The 22,399-nt window shown below is 40.1% G+C and overlaps 1 protein-coding gene across 1 annotated transcript in view; it reads left to right on the forward strand.

Annotated features, from left to right (window-relative positions):
• The first annotated feature begins 7,663 nt into the window (after nucleotides 1-7,663).
• Nucleotides 7,664-22,399, forward strand: part of tnfaip6 (tumor necrosis factor, alpha-induced protein 6) — a 33,373-nt gene continuing 18,637 nt past the window's right edge. Inside the window, exons 1-3 of the mRNA XM_055638715.1 lie at nucleotides 7,664-7,785; nucleotides 13,486-13,628; nucleotides 16,868-17,005. Of these exons, the coding sequence (XP_055494690.1) occupies nucleotides 13,535-13,628; nucleotides 16,868-17,005 (232 nt within the window). The 5' untranslated portion in view covers nucleotides 7,664-7,785; nucleotides 13,486-13,534. The remainder of the gene's footprint in view (nucleotides 7,786-13,485; nucleotides 13,629-16,867; nucleotides 17,006-22,399) is intronic.

Here is a 22,399-nt window from a genome sequence, read left to right on the forward strand (position 1 = left end):
TAAATGTGTGCGAAAAAGTTCTCCCTCGGATCCCCTTAACCATTCACTTAAACCAATCCCCTCTTAACTTCTGTACCCCACCATGAGAAATGATTTTTCCATCTATCCCCTCATAAAGTTTGTATACTTATATCAGGCAAGCCTCAGGTCTCAGGCTCCACAAAAGAAATACAATCTATCTTGTAACCTTATAACTGAGATATTCAAATCTAGTGAATACTCTGGTAGATCTACTTCTGCATCCTTCCCAGTGCCATCCACATCCACCCTCACCGTCATCCAGGGACCCAAAAAAACTTTCCAGGTGAGGCAGAGATTCATATGCACCTCCTCTAACCTCTTCTATTGCATTGGGTGTTCTCAATGTGAGCCTTGCTCTTTGTACACACCGCCCATCACCACTACCAATTGAAAAGTTTAGTGAGGTCCTCGGATCGGCCCTTCTGGGGTCGGTGACAATGCTGGCGGAGCGACAAGAAGATGATCAAACGTGACCAACTAGTGGAAGTAAATGGTTTCCGTAGGTGAACCTGCAGAAGGATCATTATTTTTAGTTGGCAGCACAGGGGCACAGCTGGTAGAGCTGCTGCCTCACAGCACCAGAGACCTGGGTTCAATCCTGAACCTCGGGTGCTGTCTGTGTGGAGTTTGCATGTTCACGCTGTGACCGTGCAGGTTTCCTCCAGGTGCTCCGCTTCCTCTTGTATTGGTTTGTAGGTTAATTGGCCTCTGTAAATTGCCCCAACTGTGTCGAGAGTGGAGGAGAAAGTTGGATAACATAGAAATGGTGTGAATGAGTGATCAAGGGCTGGCATGACTCGGTTGTTTTTTTTAGTATGTGTTAAATGCGTGTTTTATTGTTCTTTAGCTTGTTTTATGGGGGGGGGGGGGGGGGAGGGGGAAACTTTTCAATCTCTTACCTCGACAGAGATGCAATTGTTTTGTTTCGTATCTCCATCTGCATTGCAGACTGACATCGAGGAGCTGGCGGCCTCAGCTAGAGTTCGACTTTGGGAGCTCCAACTGCGGGAGCCTGCAGACTTTAACTATGTGGAGCTCGCTGTCGCTGGTTAGAGACCGAGTTCGGGAGCTCCAAGCCGCAGGAGCCTCGACTGCCCCGATGCGGAGCTTCGATCGCCCTGACTGCGGATGGTTTGACTGGCCCGACCGCAGGTGAATAAAAAGGAAGAAGATTATACTTTATTGCCTTCCATCACAGTGAGGAATGTGGGGAATCCGCTGTGGTGGATGTTTATGTTAACTCTTATGTAGTAGTGTGCCTTGTTGCATTTTTTAGTATGTATGGTATGGCTGTATGGTAATTCGAGTTTCACTGCACCTTGATTGGTACACGTGACAATAAACTGGCCTTTGAACCCTTTGAACATTTTCACACAGTTATTAAATTTCTTTATGGTAAAATATCTTGGAACTTCCATTTTAAAGAAAGTTCTCATGCAGAAAGAAATGAATAACATCTGGAGTGTTACATTGTGTAATAACAGGTTACAACAGAGAGTCTGGATTTACTGTGTAATATCTGGCAGACAACCACACTTTGGTGATTAAATGTAGAGCAGCATGTTAAACTTAAGCATTTCTCATATTTTTGAAATCTAATTCAAGCATGAATTCATAACTCATTTGTGAAGTGTATAAAGAAAAATCATCTTTGTCATTTTTAACGTCAGTACGCAAAAAGTTACCCTTCATTCCTGTCGATCAGCTTTGGTGATTTGTGAGGCTGACTCTTACATAGATGTTACCCACTTTTGTCTCAGTGAAGTGACTGCTTGAGGCAGCAATGCAAAATTATGACAAAAGATTTCATATGTTTTAAATCAAATGGTGCTCAGGTAATATAAGAGAAATTTACACTAAATGGCTTTGTCAAATGTCATTGTGACAGACAACATGATTTTCACAACAAAATAATTTCATTGAAAGATATCACACTTTTTATTTTTTTTAAATCACGTTAAATAAACATTAGTTCCCTTCGTAGCTTATCTGCAGTCTTTCTTATGATTAACTGTGCTGTCTCCTCCATCCTTCAAGTAAAAGCAATTGGCTTTGCCTGGCTCATTTTTTTGTTCAAGGAATATGCATTTTTTTTAAATGGTGAGTAGAGTTCTTTCAAAGTATCAAGATAGAGTAAACCATTATCACAGCTGAAGATAGACACAACAAGTTGGAGTACCTCAGCAGGACGGGCAGCATCTCTGTAGAGAAGGAATGGATGACGTTTCAGGTCAACACTCTTCTTCAGACTTGAGTCAGTCTGACCGGAAACATCACCCATTCCTTCTCTCCATAGATGCTGCCTATCCCACTGAGCTATTCCAGCTTTTTATGTCTATCTTCGGTTTAAACCAGCATCTGCAGTTCCTTCCTATACCTAGCTTAAACCAGTGTGTTTCTTTCCCTTGAGTCCAGGTTTCAACTTTTCTCGTCAGTCTGAGCCTGAAATAGACTATTCAAAACTTGTTGCCACATCTGATCAGAAGATGAGCTTCTGACCATTGCACAAAAACTGGCCATGACTGCCTCCATATTACCATTCACCTGCACTCTGGGATCAGCATCCGTTGATAAAACTCTGCCATGAATTTATCCCTTCCTGACAAAACTGCATCCCTGTAAACTTTAATAAATACCTGCTTGTTTCAAATTCCATTTTCATGCCAGTTTGCTAATCCCAATCTGGCAACAGTTTCACTATTAACATTCTCATAAGAAACAAGGTACTGCTGATGCTGGTTTATTAAAAAAAAATCATAAAGTGCTGGAGTAGCTCAGCCACAGACTAAAGTTCTCATATTTGTTTCAAGTGCCTCTCGGTCTTCTCTACCAGTGAGACCCCTCCACTCTTACAGTTTTCCGCAGATCTTTGCATAGCTGTGACTTCAATCATCCCAGTGCTAGTAGTTGTCTGGAATCCCCTCTCTAACTCGCTCAAGTTATCCCTCCTCCCGTAAATGCAATTTTTACTGTCCACTTCTTTCTTATGGCTTTTGCTCATATGCCCTAATATCTTCATGTTCAGCTGATGTAATTGATTACTGCATGTCAGTCAGGATTGAAAGATTGAATATGATAAGTTATAAGGCCTACCAGAAAATTTTACAGTGGTGTAATTGATAGAAAAAATACTAAGAAAATGGTGGAGAAAATCAGCGGATCAGGCAGCATCTCTGAAAAACATGGATTGGTGGCGTTTTGGTTTTTGACCTATTCATGTTATTCAGAGATGCTGCCTGACCCACTGTTACTCCAAAATGTTGTCTTTCTTTGGTATAAACCAGCATCTGCAGTTCCTTGTTATTACAAAGATTATTGTGATGAAAATGATAAAGAGAATAATTTCAGTGATTAAAGATAAAATTACATGAAAGAATATAATTGTGAAATAGTCAGGGATATAAGAATCTAATAAGAGTTGACATAAAGAGCCTTAGTGGTCCCTGTAATGTAATTGCTTGCATAGATTCAGAAATCAGACATTGATTTATATATTTTTGTATATTTTTTAAAGTAGGTTTGTGTCTCCTGGCTTGTTTCCATGATGGATTTGAACATTCGTGCAGATTGAGTTTTTGGAAACATTATAATTTTGGACTGTGTGAAGGGTTTTATGCCCAGGAACCAACAAGAGAACAAGCAATATTAGATTTAGCATTGAATAATGTGCCAGCTTTCGTTAACAACCCAGCAGTTGCGTAAACATTTATTCAATAGAGTTCTTCACATGATTATGTTTAATGTAGTGCTCTTAAGTGAAAAGATTGTATCGCCGCTAAAATTCTAGATTTTCATGAGGCCGAGTCCTATGGAATAAGACAGAGACTGCCCATTATAAAACATAACAGCCTGGGAAAATCTGCAACTGGATAAAATCACTGCAATACAGTGGGAGGTGCTCGGGAAAAGATTTACTTGAAATAAATCCAGTTTCCACCCCTGAGGCTTGAATCGCTAAATAAAAAAGAATCATGTATGCCTAAATGAAAAATGACAATGTAAAACAAAAGAAAAAGTAGAATAACAGATGCAAAATCTAGCAGAGGTCCTTTGGACTAAGATACAAAGAGTGAATAGGGACTAAACATAGCGGGAACTACAAACAGCTGGTATAGAAAGAAATGTAAGAGATGTCAAAATCAATATTGACATTTTAACAATTACATTGCATAAGAGAGAGTAGATAAGAGTAATAGGAGTCCTTTAAAATGGATAATGAGGATCAAAGAAAATAAGTAAAATGGCGGGCATATTTGGACACTTTCTCTGCAGCACAAGAAAATATCATCCCAGATAAACGAGTCCTCAATCTGGGATAGGCTTCCCAAAATTGACGTAAGCAAACTATCAGACGATGAAAATAGTAACAGAAAAAAATGTGAATTGCCAGGACAAAATGGTTTCCGAGGCAGTTTTTGAAAATTGTTTCAAATGTTATAACAATAGTTTTCCAAAATGCACTCTATGTAGGAACGTTCCTTCATTATTACGCAATGGAGTCTCCAATTTACAGAAATTGAAAGAACAAAAGAATTATAGACCAGTCAACCTAAGGATTGCTATCAAAATGTTAGAGTTTGGAATAACCGAATGGCTTGAAAACTATCAGTTGTTCAGAGGCAGCCAGTATGGGTTTGTAATGGGTAGGTTTTTAATAATGAACCAACTATAACGCTGACCTTTACATCTCAAGTACTGGAGTACATGTTATGTTCCACCTATAAAAAAAAAAGCCCTGTCTAGATTAGTGCTTTATAAAAAAATTTCAAGTGGTCTATATCTTTATCCACATGGAACAATAATAATAATAATAATAATAATAATAATAATAATAATAATAATAATAATAATAAATCTCATCAGTATAGGATTCATTTTAAAATTATTTTATTTGCTTTTAAATCGCTAAATGGTCTTGCCCCGTCCTACCTATCTGAGCTTCTTCACCCTTATGCACCCTCCCGCTCTCTCAGGTCAGATGATCAGCTGCTCCTGATTGGGCCAAAAACTAAGCGGAAGCTCAGAGGGGACCGTGCCTTTGCTGTGTCAGCTCCGAGATTATGGAATGAATTACCTCTACATGTTAAACAGGCCCCTTCTCTAGCTGTTTTTAAATCACTCCTGAAGACATATCTGTTCTCCGTGGCCTTTGTAGACCAGTAAGGTGTCGACATATTTATTTACTTTATTTGCTTGATTTCGCTGCGTGGTTCATACTCTTGTTTTTTGTCTTTTAATTTATTGTTGAATTTTTTCGTATGTAATTTATGCGCATCGTGTTAGCTGTATGTTCTGTTGTTCTGCCTGTTTTATGATGTCTTGCTTATTTTTTTTTAATTCATTTATTTATTTATTTTTTCTGTACAGCACCTTGGTCAGCTTTGGTTGTTTTTTAAGGTGCTTAACAAATAAAGTTATTATTATTATTATTAAAATTGTTAATTTTAATTCTGTGGTTGATACATTTTAAATAACTAAAAGTATTAAAGGATCTGGAGAAAAGGCAGTTAAATAAGATGATAATAATAATAATAATAATAATAATAATATTAATAATAATAATAAATATATAATAATTTATATATGTTTTAAATAATAATTTCTTCAATCAGCAGGATTGCATTTGTTGAAAGGAGCAAAAATAGTGATCCATTTTTAAAAAACATTCTAGATCCCCTCTCCACCCCTTCTGTTTGAAAATCAGTGGCTTGGAGGTCATTTTGAGTATTGTGTACAGTTTCCAGCATCATATGTTAGGAAGGATATACTGATATTGGAGAAATAATTAAGAGAGTCCTGAAAATTAGAAGGTTAATTTGTAAACTGATTTATTTTATTCAGGTATTGTGGGAACAAATAAATAAGTAGTGGAAAACTATTTTCATTTGTTGAAAAGAGTGCATGTGTTCTCCTGTTCGATAAAAGCCATTTCATCCTAAGTTTAATTCAATTCAACTTTAATGTCATCGCACAAATACAAGTATGAGTACAACGAAATGCAGTTTTGCGTCAGTCCGTAGTAGTTGTGCATACAGAAATGAAAAAAATAGAAAGAGAGAAGATACAGAATAATCAGAAAATACAGAATAATTAAACAGTGGGGACGGAGGGACCGGAGAAATCTATCGGCGGGACTCCGAGTTCAGCAATGTGATTGTGTTATTGTAGAAGCTGTTCCTCATCCTACTAGTACGTGACCCGAGGCTCCTGTACCGCCTCCCTGATGGGAGGAGGGCAAACAGTCCATGGTTGGGGTGTGAGGGAACTTTGATGATCTTCCCAGCCCGTCTCACACCGTTTTCGGTGGAGGGCATCCATGGCAGGGAGCGGGGCACCGATGATGTGCTGCGCGGTTTTCACCACCCGTTGTAGTGCCTTCCTGTCCGCAGCAGTGCAGCTGCTGTACCATACCGTGAAGCAGGCGGTCAGGATACTCTCTATGGTACAGCGGTAAACGTTGGTCAGGATCCGTGGGAAAAGTTGGGCTTTCTTGAGCCTCCTCAGGAAGTAAAGGCGCTGCTGTGCCTTTTTGATCAGCTTGGAGGTGTTGAGGGACCAGGACAAATCCTCCGAGATATGTACTCCGAGGAATTTATAGCTGGAGACGCGCTCCACCTCAGTCCCGTTTATATGGATGGGGGTATGACTGCCTCCTCTGGTCTGCCTGAAGTCAACAATAATCTCCTTCGTCTTCTTGGCGTTGAGGACGAGGTTATTGTTGGCACACCAGGCTGTCAGGTGCTGGATCTCATCCCTGTAGGCTGACTCATCGTTGTCGCTGATCAGTCCTACTACCGTGGTATCGTCAGCAAACTTAATAATGGCGTTGGATCCGTACTTTGGGATGCAGTCGTGGGTAGAGGAGAGGGCTGAGCACATAGCCCTGTGGCACTCCGGTGTTCAGTGTTATAGTGGAGGAGGTGAGGTTATTGACCCTAACAGACTGTGGTCTGTTAGTGAGGAAGTCCAGTGTCCAGTTGCAGAGGGAGGTGGAGATGCCAAGTCCACTGAGTTTGGTGATCAAGCTGGCGAGGATGACGGTGTTAAAGGCAGAGCTGAAGTCAATGAACAGCAGCCTGATGTAGGTGTTATTGCTGTCCAGGTGGGTCAGGGCAGATTCTGTGGTTGATACAGTCATAATAATTAAAAGTATTAAAGGTTCTGGGGAAAAGGCAGATAAATGGGGCTAGATTATAGATTAGCTGTGATCAAACTGAATGACTGAATAGGTTCAAATGGCTGAATAGCTTATGTTTGTTCCAATGTTCGTATTACTTTCGTATCCATACACACAAATCCATTAAGCTAGTAAGGCGATTAAAATATGTGAGATATTATGGATACAAGAGTAAAATATAAAAACTAGAACCTTGTAGACTATTCATTACATTTCAGTAGGCGATTGTGGACAAATCTGGCATCACACTTCATGAATAATGTTAAGACTTTATAATGTACATTTACCAGACAATTAGCAAGAATGAATGGTGGTATTGTTCCTTCATTCTGTAACTTTTTTCCAGCTCTAATCTCTCAAAGAATCTTGTGTTCTGGCCTCTGGCATCAAGGCCTCTTGCAATTTGAATCACTAACATTATTGGCTGTGCCTTCTGCTCATACTGTAGGTTGTAACAAACGAGTTCAGTATTACAACTGTCCAAGCCCAGGTCATGGGCCATTCAGGATAACAATTCTCGGCAGCTGAGCTACTGTGTGTGTACGGACCTGCGTTTCATACGTATTTTCCAGTTTTGCTTCTTCGAGGTAAGAAAATACTGCTTTAAAAACTATTAACTAGGTGTATTTATGGTTAATTTGTACAAAACTACAACGATTTTGGTTATTTTATTGCTTTATGCTTCGGTGAGTGGGATCGTGGTGATGAATAACAACCATTTTTTATTGTTTTTGTTTGGGGGGGGGGAGAATGAAATGAAATGTATGAATTCTAAAACCATCAATAAATAATATGAAAAGTATTTGTGGGTTTTTCACCTCTTACCATACTAGTCCACAGCCACGGGCTGTATGCACGTTTGTTGACTTCTGAATGAGTTCTGCATGTACAGGTGTAAGTAAAGTTGTGTAGTACAACACGTAGTCAGGAGTCTCCTGATTAGCATCAAAATAGCTATAGACCTTGCCTTCTTTATAGTCGCTAAGCAGGTGAGACCAGTAAAGTAGCTGGCTGTTTAACCTCACCATAACTGGCAAGATGATTTGACAGCTGGACGATGGATGTGGGAGGCCAGCAGTTTAGTGCTTTCGATTCTCCAAGCCACCCATCTTTCAGTTTGCTCATGGGATCGGGAAGAATTTATTCTTCACATTTCAAGAGTTCCTTGCATTGATCAGCATGACGACGTTTCTCTTCACCAGCAGTCGGTAGCACAGGCTTCTTCATTTACGATGTAGGGTAAGCAAGAGCAGCGAGTTTGTATTTTCGTCCCGTCTCTTTCATCCCCCTGTCCTCTTAAAAAATGCTTCAAAGCGAAAATCGGAAGATCAAAGCGGAAAATCATCCAGTGTCACATCGTCGTAATTTGGGTCAGCCATAACCACTATAAGATTCAAAAAAGACAAATACCCAGACCAAAAATGTACTCACAGTTTATACAGCGCTGCGTTTGCTTTTTTTTAAATCCCTAGTGGCCTTTGATAAATCCCATGATCCCTTGCGTTTATCGAGATACCGAACTCGCTTATTCAGAAACTCTCTTCCTTCATTATCTTATTAGGGCCGTCCTTAAAATCTATCTTTTTGGCAAGGTTTATGGTCAATTGCCTAAATATAATTAAATGCGACTTGAATGATAAAATACCTGGACGGCGTTCTTAGTTATCATTCTACACAGGCACAGGGACACAGTGGTAATTGCTGCCTTACAGCGCCAGAATTCCAGGTTTGTCTGTACAGAGCTCCTTGTGACCGTGTGGGTTTTCCCCAGGTTCTCCAATTTCCTTTCACATCCCAAAGACATGCAGGTTCGTAGATTAATTGGCTTGTGTAAATTGCCCCAAGTGAGTAGGATAGAATTAGTGTAGGGGTGATTGCTGAGCTGTGTGGACTCGGTGGGCCGTAGGGCTGGTTCCCACACTGTATCTCTAAACTAGACTAAACTAAACTAAATTAATAGTATAATGTAATTGCAAGGTTTTTTTTGTCGTGCTCAATGGGTGCAACTACAAATCCACCCGAATTGCCATTGGAGGCGGATTTCCTGAAAAATACTCCTGCCACTATACTTCACATCTACTCCTTGCCACCACTAACAGTATGCCTGCCCAATGCACAATACATGCTAATGTATCAGCACAACTGATGTTAAGAACACCACATGGTCCTGTGACTTGAAGCAAGGCAGACAACAGCAGCAAAGCCACTGCAAGAACACCATAACATCTAAACCAAAATACCCTGCTGAATTTAGCATGCCACTATTCCCTTGGTGCTGATCAAGTAAATTCCTGAAATCCCTAATCTCTCATCAACATGGGAGCCCTGTCAAAGTGACAGTTGCAGTAGATCAATGAAAGAGCCCAGTACTGTCATTAGAGCAATCTGAGGTGGGTAATGAAGCCTTCTCAATTTTGTCCACTGCCTGATGCCAAATGTTTAAAAGATCTGATTGATGTTTTGAGTTTAAAATGTCCATCACAGGCAGAATGGGACAAAATGTGACTTTGCTGAGCATAGTTTATTTGGATATTTTTCAATTCCTACCAGTGACATGGAATCGTGGAATGATCATGCTATGCAGTATCGAAACAGGCCATTCAGCCTGATTTGTCCATGCCAACCGAGTTGGCATTCTGGGCTAGTCCCAATTGCCAGCATTTGGCCTATATCTCATAAACCACATTATCAGATCAAAGTGCAGTCCACCAGTATCTCCAAGTATTTTTTATAAATGTACTGCCATATTATGTGAGAAACATAGAAACATAGAAAATAGGTGCGGGAATAGGCCCTTCGGCCTTTCGAGCCTGCACCGCCATTTAATATGATCATGGCTGATCATCCAACTCAGTATCCTGTACCTGCCTTCTCTCCATACCCCCTGATCCCTTTAGCCACAAGGGCCACATCTATCTCCCTCTTAAATATAGCCAATGAACTGGCCTCAACTACCTTCTGTGGCAGAGAATTCCACAGATTCACCACTCTCTGTGTGAAAAATGTTTTTCTCATCTCGGTCCTAAAAGATTTCCCCCTTATCCTTAAACTGTGACCCCTTGTTCTGGACATCCCCAACATCGGAAACAATCTTCCTGTATCTAGCCTGTCCAACCCCTTAAGAATTTTGTAAGTTTCTATAAGATCCCCCGTCAATCTTCTAAATTCTAGCGAGTACAAGCCGAGTCTATCCAGTCTTTCTTCATATGAAAGTCCTGCCATCCCAGGAATCAGTCTGGTGAACCTTCTCTGTACTCCCTCTATTAAATTAAATCAGGTTGTAGAATTGAAATCAACCTCTGGTATTAGTTTTTACAGCTTTACATCATCATCAAGCAATCCTTACCCATGCGTTCTGAAATTAAGGCATCCTATTTCCATTTGTAATCTTATTTGTTACCTCTTTATTTTGAATTTTGGGGGCTCTGAAACCTCTATTTCAAATGTAGATATAAAATATGGAGAGCTATTTTTTCAATATGACTCCAGACACTAGTGCTAAAACACCTCTGATCAACATGGCAATTCAAGAACTCATGAATAATGATGTATTTGAGTGTCAATGCTAATTAGTCAGTCTTGGATGCAAAGACATTGTGCAATGGATATCGAAGCAAATGTAGGGTACCTTCAGGAAATGTGTTTTTATCATGTTATTACTCTGATGCAATGTTGATGCTCCCTTGATACAATTTTGCATCAAAACATTTTGGCAGAGGAGATAATGTTAATGCTAATATCAGCAGTAATTAGTATGATTACATTTCTGGTCCCCACATAAATGGGTCTCTATTGCTCACATAAAACACCACCTAACATTTTGCTCACAATCATTACTATTAATTAAAGAAAAAATCTCCTTGAAATCAAATTGGTTCAATTGTAGAAACGTCCATGTTGAGGAGTGTAAATGGTGCACAATGACATGGTCAGCTTCCATTGCACATTTACTAATTAAGGTTGATTGTGTAGCCAAGTGCCAACTTGATCTTTACGTTTGCTGATGATACCACTGTTTTACGCCGGATTTACAATAAAGATGAGACAAAGTACAGGAGAGAGACTGAGAACCTTTTGTCTTGGTGCCAGGACAATAACCTAGCCCAAACATCAGCAGAACAAAAGAGTTGGTCATTGGCCAAAGGAGGCGAGAGGATAAACACAACTCTGTCCTCATCAACGGAGCTGCCGCAGAGATGGCCAACAGCTTCCAGTTCCTAGGTTTCCATATCACCAGCTGCCTTACCTGGTTCCTTCACAATGATCTGGTGATCAAGAAACGACATCAATGTATTTACATTCGTAAGCATCTGGGAAGATTTGGCATAAATCTGCATCTGATTTGCAAGGTCTGAAGGGAATATAAATCAGATTTCTGGAATGCTTTATTACATCTTTGCAAATATTTTTTCCAATTCCTTTCCATAATAGATTGTCCGAACCTTTCCTCACAAAATATTGCTGTAGACCCACTCTCTCTTTATGTGATGAGAGCACAAATTATGTGGTTGGCTGTGAGTATTTTGTTTGCAATCCGTTTGCTCTGGAGAGGAATGGGAGGAAGTAAGAGCTTTCACAACAGTCCAAAGGAGGAAGCAATGAGATGGCATGAAAGAGACCCATCCACCAAAATTTCTACAGCGATCCGACAGTCATTGAGTCATGGAGTCATTCAGCATGGAGACAAACCTTTGGCCCAAATAAAATTGCTCCAAACATCAAACATAACAGCACCAGACCTACGAGAAGTCCCGTGGGCTATTGTTTAGGATGGAGATCCCCTATGGGCACAAGAATGTCAAGTATTAAGTCCTGTGTTCCATTCTCACACTTTTGCTATTTTCCCATGACCCTGCATTTACTTGAAAACTATTCATATCTAACTCTTCCATTTCCAATGAAAAGATCCAAAACAAAGACTGATACTGTCTAGAGTCTGAAGAAGGGTTTTGGCCCAAAACGTTGCCTATTTCCGTCGCTCCATAGATGCTGCTGCACCCGCTGAGTTTCTTCAACATTTTTGTCTACCTTCTGCTACTGTCCATAACTTCTCTGTTTTCATTTTAAATTTCCAGCATTTGCATTCAATTTCTGAAGGTTATATTTCTTTTGTTCCTTTAATTAAACAAATCAAATCTAGTTAGTCAATGGAGGCATCAATATGGTCCATTGTTGTTATCTCAGTCTAAGAAAGATTAGATGTTGGAGATCTCCTCAAGGACGAAAGATAATAGTTAACTTCCAGGGATAACCATCCAAAGATTTTCCCAGCTTTGCAAGCTCTTCAAGCAAGATATTATTTGCACTTTGAAATAAACATTAATTCAAGGCTGGCACAGTGGCTCAGTGGTAGAGTTGCTGCCTTATAATGCCAGAGATCCAGGTTTGATCCTGACCACGAGTGCTGTCTGTATGGAGTTTGCATTTTCTCCCTGTGACTGCGTGGGTTTTCTTCGGGTGCTGCGGTTTCCTCCCACACTCCAAAGAGTTCCAGGTTTGTAGGTTAATTGGCTTAGTAGGTAAATTGTCCCTAGTGTGTAGGATTGCGTGCTAGTGTACGGGGTAATCACTAGTCAGCAGGGAAACAGTGGGCCGAAGGGCCTGTTTCCACTCTGTATCTCTAAACTAAACTAAACTAAACTAAAGTAATGGAAACATAAAACATACTTGTGATCCAGTAAAAATGATTTGAGTGAAGTGCTCATCTATATGTTTAGCCAGTATGTAATCTGGTTACAAAGTACTTTCAGCATTCTTTTGATTTCAATTGAGTTTGTATAGTTATCCTGTCTTTGTCTATCTTGGTCAGAATAAACAGGCCGAGGATAACCATCCTCTTCCAGGTGATTTCAGTTTTAACAATGTGATAGTTTTTCAAAACAAAATCCTTTGGCCAGTGCCCAAATATAGTATTAGAAACAGCCAAGTGTCCTGGCATAATCAGGACCCCCTCCAGAATACACGGCTGTAATTAGAGAACTCAAAAACCATCTGAAAAAAAATATTTTCCGTACTTTAACAAGGACACAATTTTGATTGATTTTCTGGTTCCCAAATCCAGAAGTTAACTAAAATGCGAGAGAAATTAGCTATATGACGTTGTGGAGAAAAAAACCCAACTTACAATGAGCAGTGATTCGCATGTTGTCTAGTAACAGCAAATGGAATTTCAGAAACCGCAATGACCTCAGAGCCATTATGCAGTTAGGAAGTAAAAAACATCTGGTAACCAGATGTTAAAACACAGCATGGTCAACTGGCAGCTATATCTACTTTATCTCTTACAGCAATACCATTTATACGAACAACTCTAAGCCTAGAAGTACAACTGTAGCCATGTCTCTGTTGGTCTTTTTCTTTATTTTACTGTGGCATGAGACAGTGAACTGGGGGATGAAAGATGGAGTTCTGCACAATTCAATTTGGTTAGGTAAGACCACAATTGTTCTTTTGTGTTTTTTATTACTTTCATATTAAAAAAAATACAAACTATTTTCTCTCGGGATTCTGTGACTAAAATTTATTTTTTAATACCATGTATTTGCTTGTTTGATACAAAAGTTCAAACTGTTCAGATTCTGTAGTTTTGGAATGAAATATTTGGGTATTTCAAAGTCTGAACAAACTATACAACATATATATTATAAAGGTATATATGATTGGATTTCATATACCAAGCTATTTGTTGCATCTATATTTGATATTTGATTTAAGATTAATGAGAGAAATTACCAAGCATTTGTAATTTAAGTATTTTGGCCAAGTGTGGAATTAATTTATAATGAACAGCATCATATGGGTGTATGACTCTGGAGACAGAGGCTGGAGGAGGTGGGTGGGAGGGAAGGAGATGGTGATAGTAGAATGAATATCAATAACCCCACGCTCATGATGATGCTTAGAAATTACAACTATTCCTATCCCAGATTTAAAAGAGAAGTAGATAAATATTTAACACAAAAACATGATTTTACGTATGTGAAACATCACCTTGAATTTGTAAAATCTATAAATGTCCAACCTGAAGCTAGAAAATGTACATTATTGAACTCCTGATATACTGTAACTGATCGACCCATTCACTGTGTGAATACAGATATCAGTTTTATTTTTGCTTTGGTGAATCCAGGAATCAGAGAACTCTGCCTTGGGGCACATGATTATTGTCCTGCCTATATTAGTAAAGATGTTCCTATCTATGTGCAAATGTATTTATACAAAGAAATCCAACACAATAACCCATATTACACCAGTATATACCTTATCGAATAATCCTCAAGACACAAGGAATTTCAGATGCTGGTTAACCAGAAAAAGCACAAAGTGCTGGAGTAACTCAACGAGTTATGAAGCATCTCTGGTGTACATGGATAGACGACATTTCGGGTCAGGACGTCTGACGAAGGGTCCCGATCCAAAATGTCACCTATCCATGTCCTCCAGAGATGCTGCCTGATCTCTGAATTACACCAGCACTTAGTATGTTTAATGAGTTCCTTTCTTGAGTTGTGAATATACTACTGTCTGTAGAACTGGTGGGTGAAAAATGGTGTAGTTGTGTTATGTCAGATGTTGTCCTCACAAATGTACTTTTTCAGCTGCAACTTTTGAATATTATAGATTTTATTGCACGCCAGAAGATGTTTTTACAGTAACTGCTATTGAATAGGTGGAGGTTTCGATTTTATCTTTCACAGAGAAGAAATTTTTTTTTTTTTTAAATAAACATATTTTAATCATGTTTCCATCAATTAGAGATGAGAGTGATTTTCAGCATGAAGAAATAATTTTGTAAAAAAATATATAAAAGGTTATGGTAAAGAAATCAATCCCTTCCTGCCCATTTATTTTATAATAGTTTAAAGTATAATAATCTAATCAATCACCCCTGCTAATCAATGACCCCACACCATTATAAGAGTTCTTCAGGGCAGGGGTAGCACAGTGGAACAGCGGTAGAGTTGCTGCCCTATAGTGCCGGAGACCTGGGTTCAATCCTGACTATGGGTGCTGTTTGTATGGAGTTTGTACGTTCTTCTTGTGACCGGGTGGGTTTTCTCCAGGTGCATCAATTTCCTCCAGCACTCCAAAGACGTACATGTTTGTAGGTTACTTGGCTTCGATAAAAATTGTAAATTGTCCCTAGTGTGTAGGATTGTGCTAGAGTATGGGGTGATCGCTGGTTGGTGATCAGTGGGCTGAAGGGCCTGCCACCACACTGTATCTCTAAAGTAAAGTAAAGTCTAAATGCAGTATCCAAGGCCCAACTATCTTCACCTGCTTCATCTATGATCTTTCCTTCCTTAGACGGTTAAAATCGGCATATTTGCTAATGATTGCACAATATTCAGGTCCATTCACTTCTCAACATGAAGCAATGTTCAGGAAAACCAACACTGGCATTACAAATTTGCATGACCATCACCAAGATGAAAGAGTATAAACCTCCCTTGACATCCAATGCTTTTGCCACCCACCATCAGCATGCTGGGTGTCACCGTTGACCAGAAACTCAACTGCTACATCAACATAAATGACTTCCTCAAGAGCAACTCAGAGGCTGCTTATTTTGTGGTGAGTGACTCAGTTCATGACACCATATGGGCTTTCCACCACACAAAGGATAGGTCAGGAGAGTGATGGAAAACTCTTCACTTCTCCAGATGAGTGCAGCACCAACAACTCTCAAAATCCTCAACGCCATCCATGTCAAAGTGGCCCACCTGACTGGCACCCCTTGCTCATATTCATTTCCACCACCAATTATATAGCGCAGCTGCAGTGTGTACCCTCTACAAAATATACTGTAGTCACCCACACGGGCTGCTCAAATTATGTCTCATAAATCCATCACCTCCACCACCTAGAAAGGCAAGGATAGCAAGTGCCTGGGGACACCACTACCTCTAGGTTTCCCTCCAAGCTGCACACCATTCTGAACTGGAAACAAATATAACTGGGCGACACTGGGTAGAGTGGCTACCTTACAACGCCAGAGACCTGGTTTCGATCCTGACTACGTGTGCTGTCTGTACGGAGTTTGCACGTTCTCCATGTGGCCACGTTGGTTTTCTCTGGGTGCTCCGGTCTCCTCTCACATTCCAAAGACATGCAGGTTTGTAGGTTAATTGGCTTCTGTAAATTGTTTCTAGGGTGTAGAATAGGACTAATGTACGGGTCGGCATTGACTCGCTAGGCCAAAGGGCCTATTTCCATGCTGTATCTGTTAAAGTAAAATTAAAAACTATAACTGATCCAGCAGTGTTGTTGGAACTAATCCTGGAATTTATCCAACATCACTGTGGGAATAACTGTACGTGAAGGACTGCATTGTTTGAAGGCAGTTGCTCATTGCTACTGTCTCAAGGGCAATTAGGATTGGCAATAAATGAATACTGGCCTTTGTTGGCAAGGCGCAGATCCCTAAAATAGGTTTGAAAAAATTATCATAGCTTTTAGCTTAACTTTGTCCTCCATTTCTGTAGCTTTCTATTTTAATGAAAGTATTTGGAACAGTGAGATTTTTCACTGCTTCACATAACGATAGGTCAAATGTATCTAAAATTGAATTAAATCCTAATTGGAAGACTTGCCTTTTCAATGTCATAACAATTAAAGTGGATTGGAAGAACTGGCAGTAACTAACAATAATTGTTCATGTACTTGCAGAACAAGCCGCTGGTGTTTATCACCGAGAATCACGCAAAGGAAGATACCAGCTTACTTTGAGAGACGCTAAAGTGCTTTGCAACCATGAAGGTGGCAACCTTGCAACATACAATCAGTTAATGGCAGCCCAGAAAATAGGTAGGGAAAAATGTGTACACTCTTTGACTCGTGAGATGGAATATCACTCCAATAACATGATGCTTATTCTAAATTAATTAATCCACAGCTGGGTTTGATCCTGACCTTGTGTGTTGTCTGTGTGGAGTTTGCATGTTCTCCCCGTGACTGCGTGGGTTTCCTCCAGCTACACCGGTTTCCATCCATGTCCCAAAGACAAGTGGGTTTTGTAGGTTAAATGGCTGATGTAAATTGCCCCGTGTGTGTACAGAGTGGATGAGAAAGTCGGATAACAGAACTAGTGTGAAAAGGTGATGAATAGTCAGTGTGGACTCGGTGGACTGAGGGGCCTGTTTCAACACTGTATCTCTAAATAACCCCACAGTTCCCAGCTAAATTATATATTTCTTGTAATGTTATGGCTAGAAATGTACCAGACTTGCAATATGCATATTACCAGAGCGAGTTCTTAAATTTCATGTATTTGCAAATAATGAAAAGCATCCTAATATTTGTTTTTAACAACTGGATCTGAGAATCACATATTTGCTGAGAACGTTTATGGATCTGAAAATCACATATTACAAGCTCCCTTGATTCATCTACACTTGTCAATAACCTTCCATTTAATCTGCATTCCTTTGCTTTGTTGAAACCTCCCCTAAATGTATGACTTCACTATTCTCTGCAAGGGCTTCATTTGGCACTTTTCCAATCAACTAACCAAGCCATCTAAATCTTCCTGCAGTCTAAGTCTTTCTTTTTTATTGTTTTCGACCACACATCATCTGGAAATGACTTTGTCTTGATACATTGGCTGCATGTCTAATTACATTTATCTGGCTGTTTGGATTGATGCATTTACAACGGTAATGACCATCTGACACAGGACTAATTCTTAGAATAGTACTATAGCTTCCAACAACAGATGTTTAGCCAAAAATATATGCCAAGTAACACCGGAATTCCGCGAAATTACTGCCGACATAAGCATCAATATCTGGTGTTATAATTGTAAAAAGCTGTTCCCTTATTTTATGGAGAATACAATGCCCAGGATATGTGCTAGGAAAATAAACATGTGTTAAGGCCATCAGTCTAAGTTTAATGAACAAGATGTCCAGCAAATTTAGGGGATAAAAGCCCTGCCAGTCATTGTGAATTGCCACAGTTCGTAGGTCTATTTATACTGTTTGGTCATTTCTTTATTGGAAACAGTTTCTTGCCCTCAACTTCCCTGATATTTTTTACATTTTATTGGATTTATGCCTTTGCTTCAGAAGTTTGCTTCAGAAAATTAGACGAGGAACGTAAGAGTTGAAGTCCCAATTTCATGCCGCTTTAATTGTTCACACATTGCCAACCAATTTGTTTGGAAATGACAATACAGAGGTGCTTAAACTTTCCATGAGAGAATCCAAAAAGTATCGCACTGTCTTCTAACTTTTGCAAATCTGTTCCAGGCGACTTTCTATGTCTACTCGTTGTTTTTCAAAAATGTCAATGTCTTAATTACCACCGATTAAATTTTGATCAATTATTAGACCTTCCAGCTGTTTCAAACGTTAAACATTATTGATAATATTACATTATGTAAAATATTTGTTTTGATGAAAGCCTCCAGCTGTCGCTCATCGGGAACAATATTGGGAAACACCAGGGGTGCCGTATGATGGCAGCATCTGCTTACAGTCTGTCTGTTTTTTCGTCTTTTTGTTATTTTTAGTCTGTTTAAAATATGTTTTTGGAGGTTTCTTAGTCCTTTTATGTGGGGGAGGTGGGGAGGGTAAGGGGGAAACCCTTTCTCAGTCACTTGCTGGTCGAGGATGCGAATATTCTCCGAGTCACGTCTTCACCCCCCCTCCCTCTCGAGGACTACCATCTGGATTGGCACGGTCTTTCCTGCCGGAGACCGACCAGACTTCAGCAGCGGCGCAGCACTGATTTACCGTCGCGGAACGGGCGATGCCTTACCGGGGATCGCCGTGTTGAAGCGGAACTCTCTATGAAAACATGGAGAGGACGGGGGACACAATTTTTTGGTGTCCACGTGCGCACGCGCACACTCACACACGCGCGAGGCTTCAGAGGCTTAATCCAGCGCTAAAAGCGGAGATTTTAAAATCGGGATCACAAAAACCTGGGGAGGATGTCCCCCACCTCTCAAAACATGGGAGGGACGTGTCCCCTCTGCCCCCCCCGGGTTTTCCGCCCCTGCCTCGGTACATGCGACAATAAACTAAACGGAACTTTTTGTCATGTGGCTGCAGCTTGTCCACCCACTTATTCACTGACTGTACAACATTGGGTGAACTACTGGAGCTAGGTTTTTCCATGGAGAATGCTTCCAAGTGGTTAGACAATGACCTTGCCCTGGTTTCCCCCTTACCCTCTCTGCCTCCCCCTCCCTCACTTGTACCCATCTATCACTTGCCCCTTCTCTCTTCCAGATTTATTCCCCCCCCACATCACCAAAGGAAAAAAATGGAAAAAGAGGAAAGGGAGGGAAGGGAAAAGGTGAGAAGGTGTGAGCAAAGAAAAGGTCGGGTCTCCCGTGCAGGGAGAGATTAAAAGTTACCCCCTCCCTCCCACCCCCCACACACACACCCCCAACAAAAAATAACAAAAACTACATAAAAACATAGACAAAAAATAATAAAAACGCAGATGGGCTGCAGAGGCCGCTGCTGACGAGAGTCGCGCCGCCTACCATAATTGACTTCTTTAACCACATTTCGGGTCAGGAATTGCACCATTTCCATTATTTTTTTAGTTTAGTTCAGAGATACCGCACGGAAACATTGTCCGTGCCGACCAGCTGTTCCTGCATACTAACACTATCCTACAAACACTAGGGACAATTTACATTGATGCCAAGACAATTAACCTACAAACCTGTATGTCTTTGGAGTGTGGGAGGAAACTGGAGCTTTCCGGAGAAAATGCACGCAAGTCATGGGGAGGAGGTACAAACTCCATACAGATAGCACTCGTATTCGGGATCAAAACCAGGTCTCTGGAGCTGTAAGGCAGGAACTCTACCGCCACACCACCATTCCACCTTTTGACTAATCTTTACTTTATCTTTGACTAATGTTCCATCGGGTCATCTCACACCAAATAGATTGCAGCAAAGATATATTTTAAGATAAAGTAGCTGAGACCAAGTGCATTGGAGGGGAAATGGTGTGGGATCCCTGCTCCGTAACAATTTGACACAAAATAGTTAACAAATATTACTTTACTCATGGCTTCAATTCAAACATTGTTAAATTATTCTGAAGGAAATATCTTTATTAAACAGATATCATTTGTTTGGTTTTCTTCCCAATAGTTCTATTGTGGGTTAGGCTATTGGATTTAATTTCCCTTTTGGATAAAAGCCAACACATCTAAAGAATTTTTATGTTAGTTCCTCTTGTATGCATCTTCAAGCAAAAGCATTAACTTTGAATTGTCATTGAAGGATATAAATGGGAGTTTTTTAAATGCATTTAAAAGATAAATGTAGAATAACAATTAAAATGGATCCATTTAATGTTTTAATTGCACTATTGATTCTTTATTCAATTCCCTCTGAATACTAGAAATATATAGTATAGAAGGAAGCACAACTGTGTGATCTCCCCAGTAGAACTATCTAATTAATCTCACTCACTTGTTCATAGATATGTATTACAAGTTTGTTTTTAACCATTTTTCTAAATCTAAAATCTACTTCTATCATCTGTTCAGGTCTAAATTCATTGCATTCATAATCTGCCTTTTTTTTTTAAACAAATCATTTTAAATCTGTGTACTTAGAATACCAAATTTTCCAACACCGGATACAATTATCAAGAAAGCCAGCCCATATCAGTAGCAATAAACACAGTATATAGTGTATTCTATCTTATTCTGTGATATCTTCATGATTTTTTTAAGGACATTTATGGTATTTATGTTACCAAAACCATTCATGATTTTGAAACACAACTCTATCAAATTGCATTCCCTATTCCAAGGAGCAATTTCAAATTCTACCGTTTCTTCACCTTTGTTTATAAAACATCTGGATTAATTGTCAAAGGTGCATTACCAGGTTAAGATTGAACAATGAAACTAAGTGTGAAAGAAATGAATTTAGAGGGAAATTAAACGAAAATGAAAAGCAGAGACTTTGCAGCTTTGCTTCAAGAGACTTTATTGCATAATATCATGGAGAGATGGCCGCAGTAAACTGCTCACCAGTTCTCTGACTTCACAGCAGAATGAGCCGACAATTATACTGTGCAGTAAACAACTTTTGTTTTGTGTTAGATACAACTATACTATCTACTACATGGTTACCAATGATTTCATTAGTCATAACACACTTTTTGTTTATGTCAATCGTATCCAACAACAGATGGTTAATACAAGTCAAACACAATACAAGGGCATCTTAACATTATTTTATCTCATCTTTTAGGCGGACTGCGCCACCACCCCCTCTCTGAACCAATTACAAGCCCCCCATTTACTGCAATGTATCTACGTTACTAGCGGATGGTCTACTGTAACACACTGCAGAGAGAAACAAGCTTCCTTATCTCTGTCTACTATTTCATGTTTTCATTTACCATCCACCCTTCAACACATTCCTAGACAAGAGATAATATGTTTAATCTTACTTGGCCGATTCCCACGAACCTCTTCTACACCTGGTCACCAGTCCCGGTTCATCAGTCACTGAACGTAGGTACAGCAGGCAGTGAAGAAAGCTAATGGCTTGTTAGCCCTCATAACAAGGGGAGTTGAATATAGGAGCAAAGAGGTCCTTCTGCAGTTGTACAGGGCCTTGGTGAGACCACGCCTGGAATATTGTGTGCAATATTTGGACTCCAAATTTGAGGAAGGACATTCTTGCTATTGAGGGAGTGTAGCATTGGTTCACGAGGTTAATCCCCGGGAAGGTGGGACTGTCAAAAACTGTGTGTTTGTAGGTATAGGTCCACCACCGATTATCCGGCAACTGGTGGTTTTTCCACTGCCTTTAATCTGGACAAAATTACATGAGCACACTTGAAATCCCCCTCAGAATGCCCCCCGAAAATGTGACGTCTAGGCCGGGTGAAGCGGCCAATCTCAACCTCATTGGGATTTTGGCGCCAATCAGCAGGTCGAATTATCCCCTTGCGGCCAGGGTCTGGCTAGAGCTGGCAGATCCATTCCCATAGCTGGCTTGTACAGCCGATCAATGGGATAAATTTGCCACCTGCGGCCAGGGCTCTGGAACTCCAGCTCGGCTGGCACCGGCACATCCGTTTCCATAGGCGATAACCAAGGCTGACTTTGAAGGCCAGTATGTCGGCCTACTGAGACCGTTGATCCTACAAAATGGACATTAGGACAAAGGCCTGGAACCAAGGGTGCCAGAAAATAGGTGGGGGACCA

The sequence above is a fragment of the Leucoraja erinacea genome, chromosome 7 (genome assembly GCF_028641065.1).
Source record: "Leucoraja erinacea ecotype New England chromosome 7, Leri_hhj_1, whole genome shotgun sequence".
Lineage (NCBI taxonomy): Eukaryota > Metazoa > Chordata > Chondrichthyes > Rajiformes > Rajidae > Leucoraja > Leucoraja erinaceus.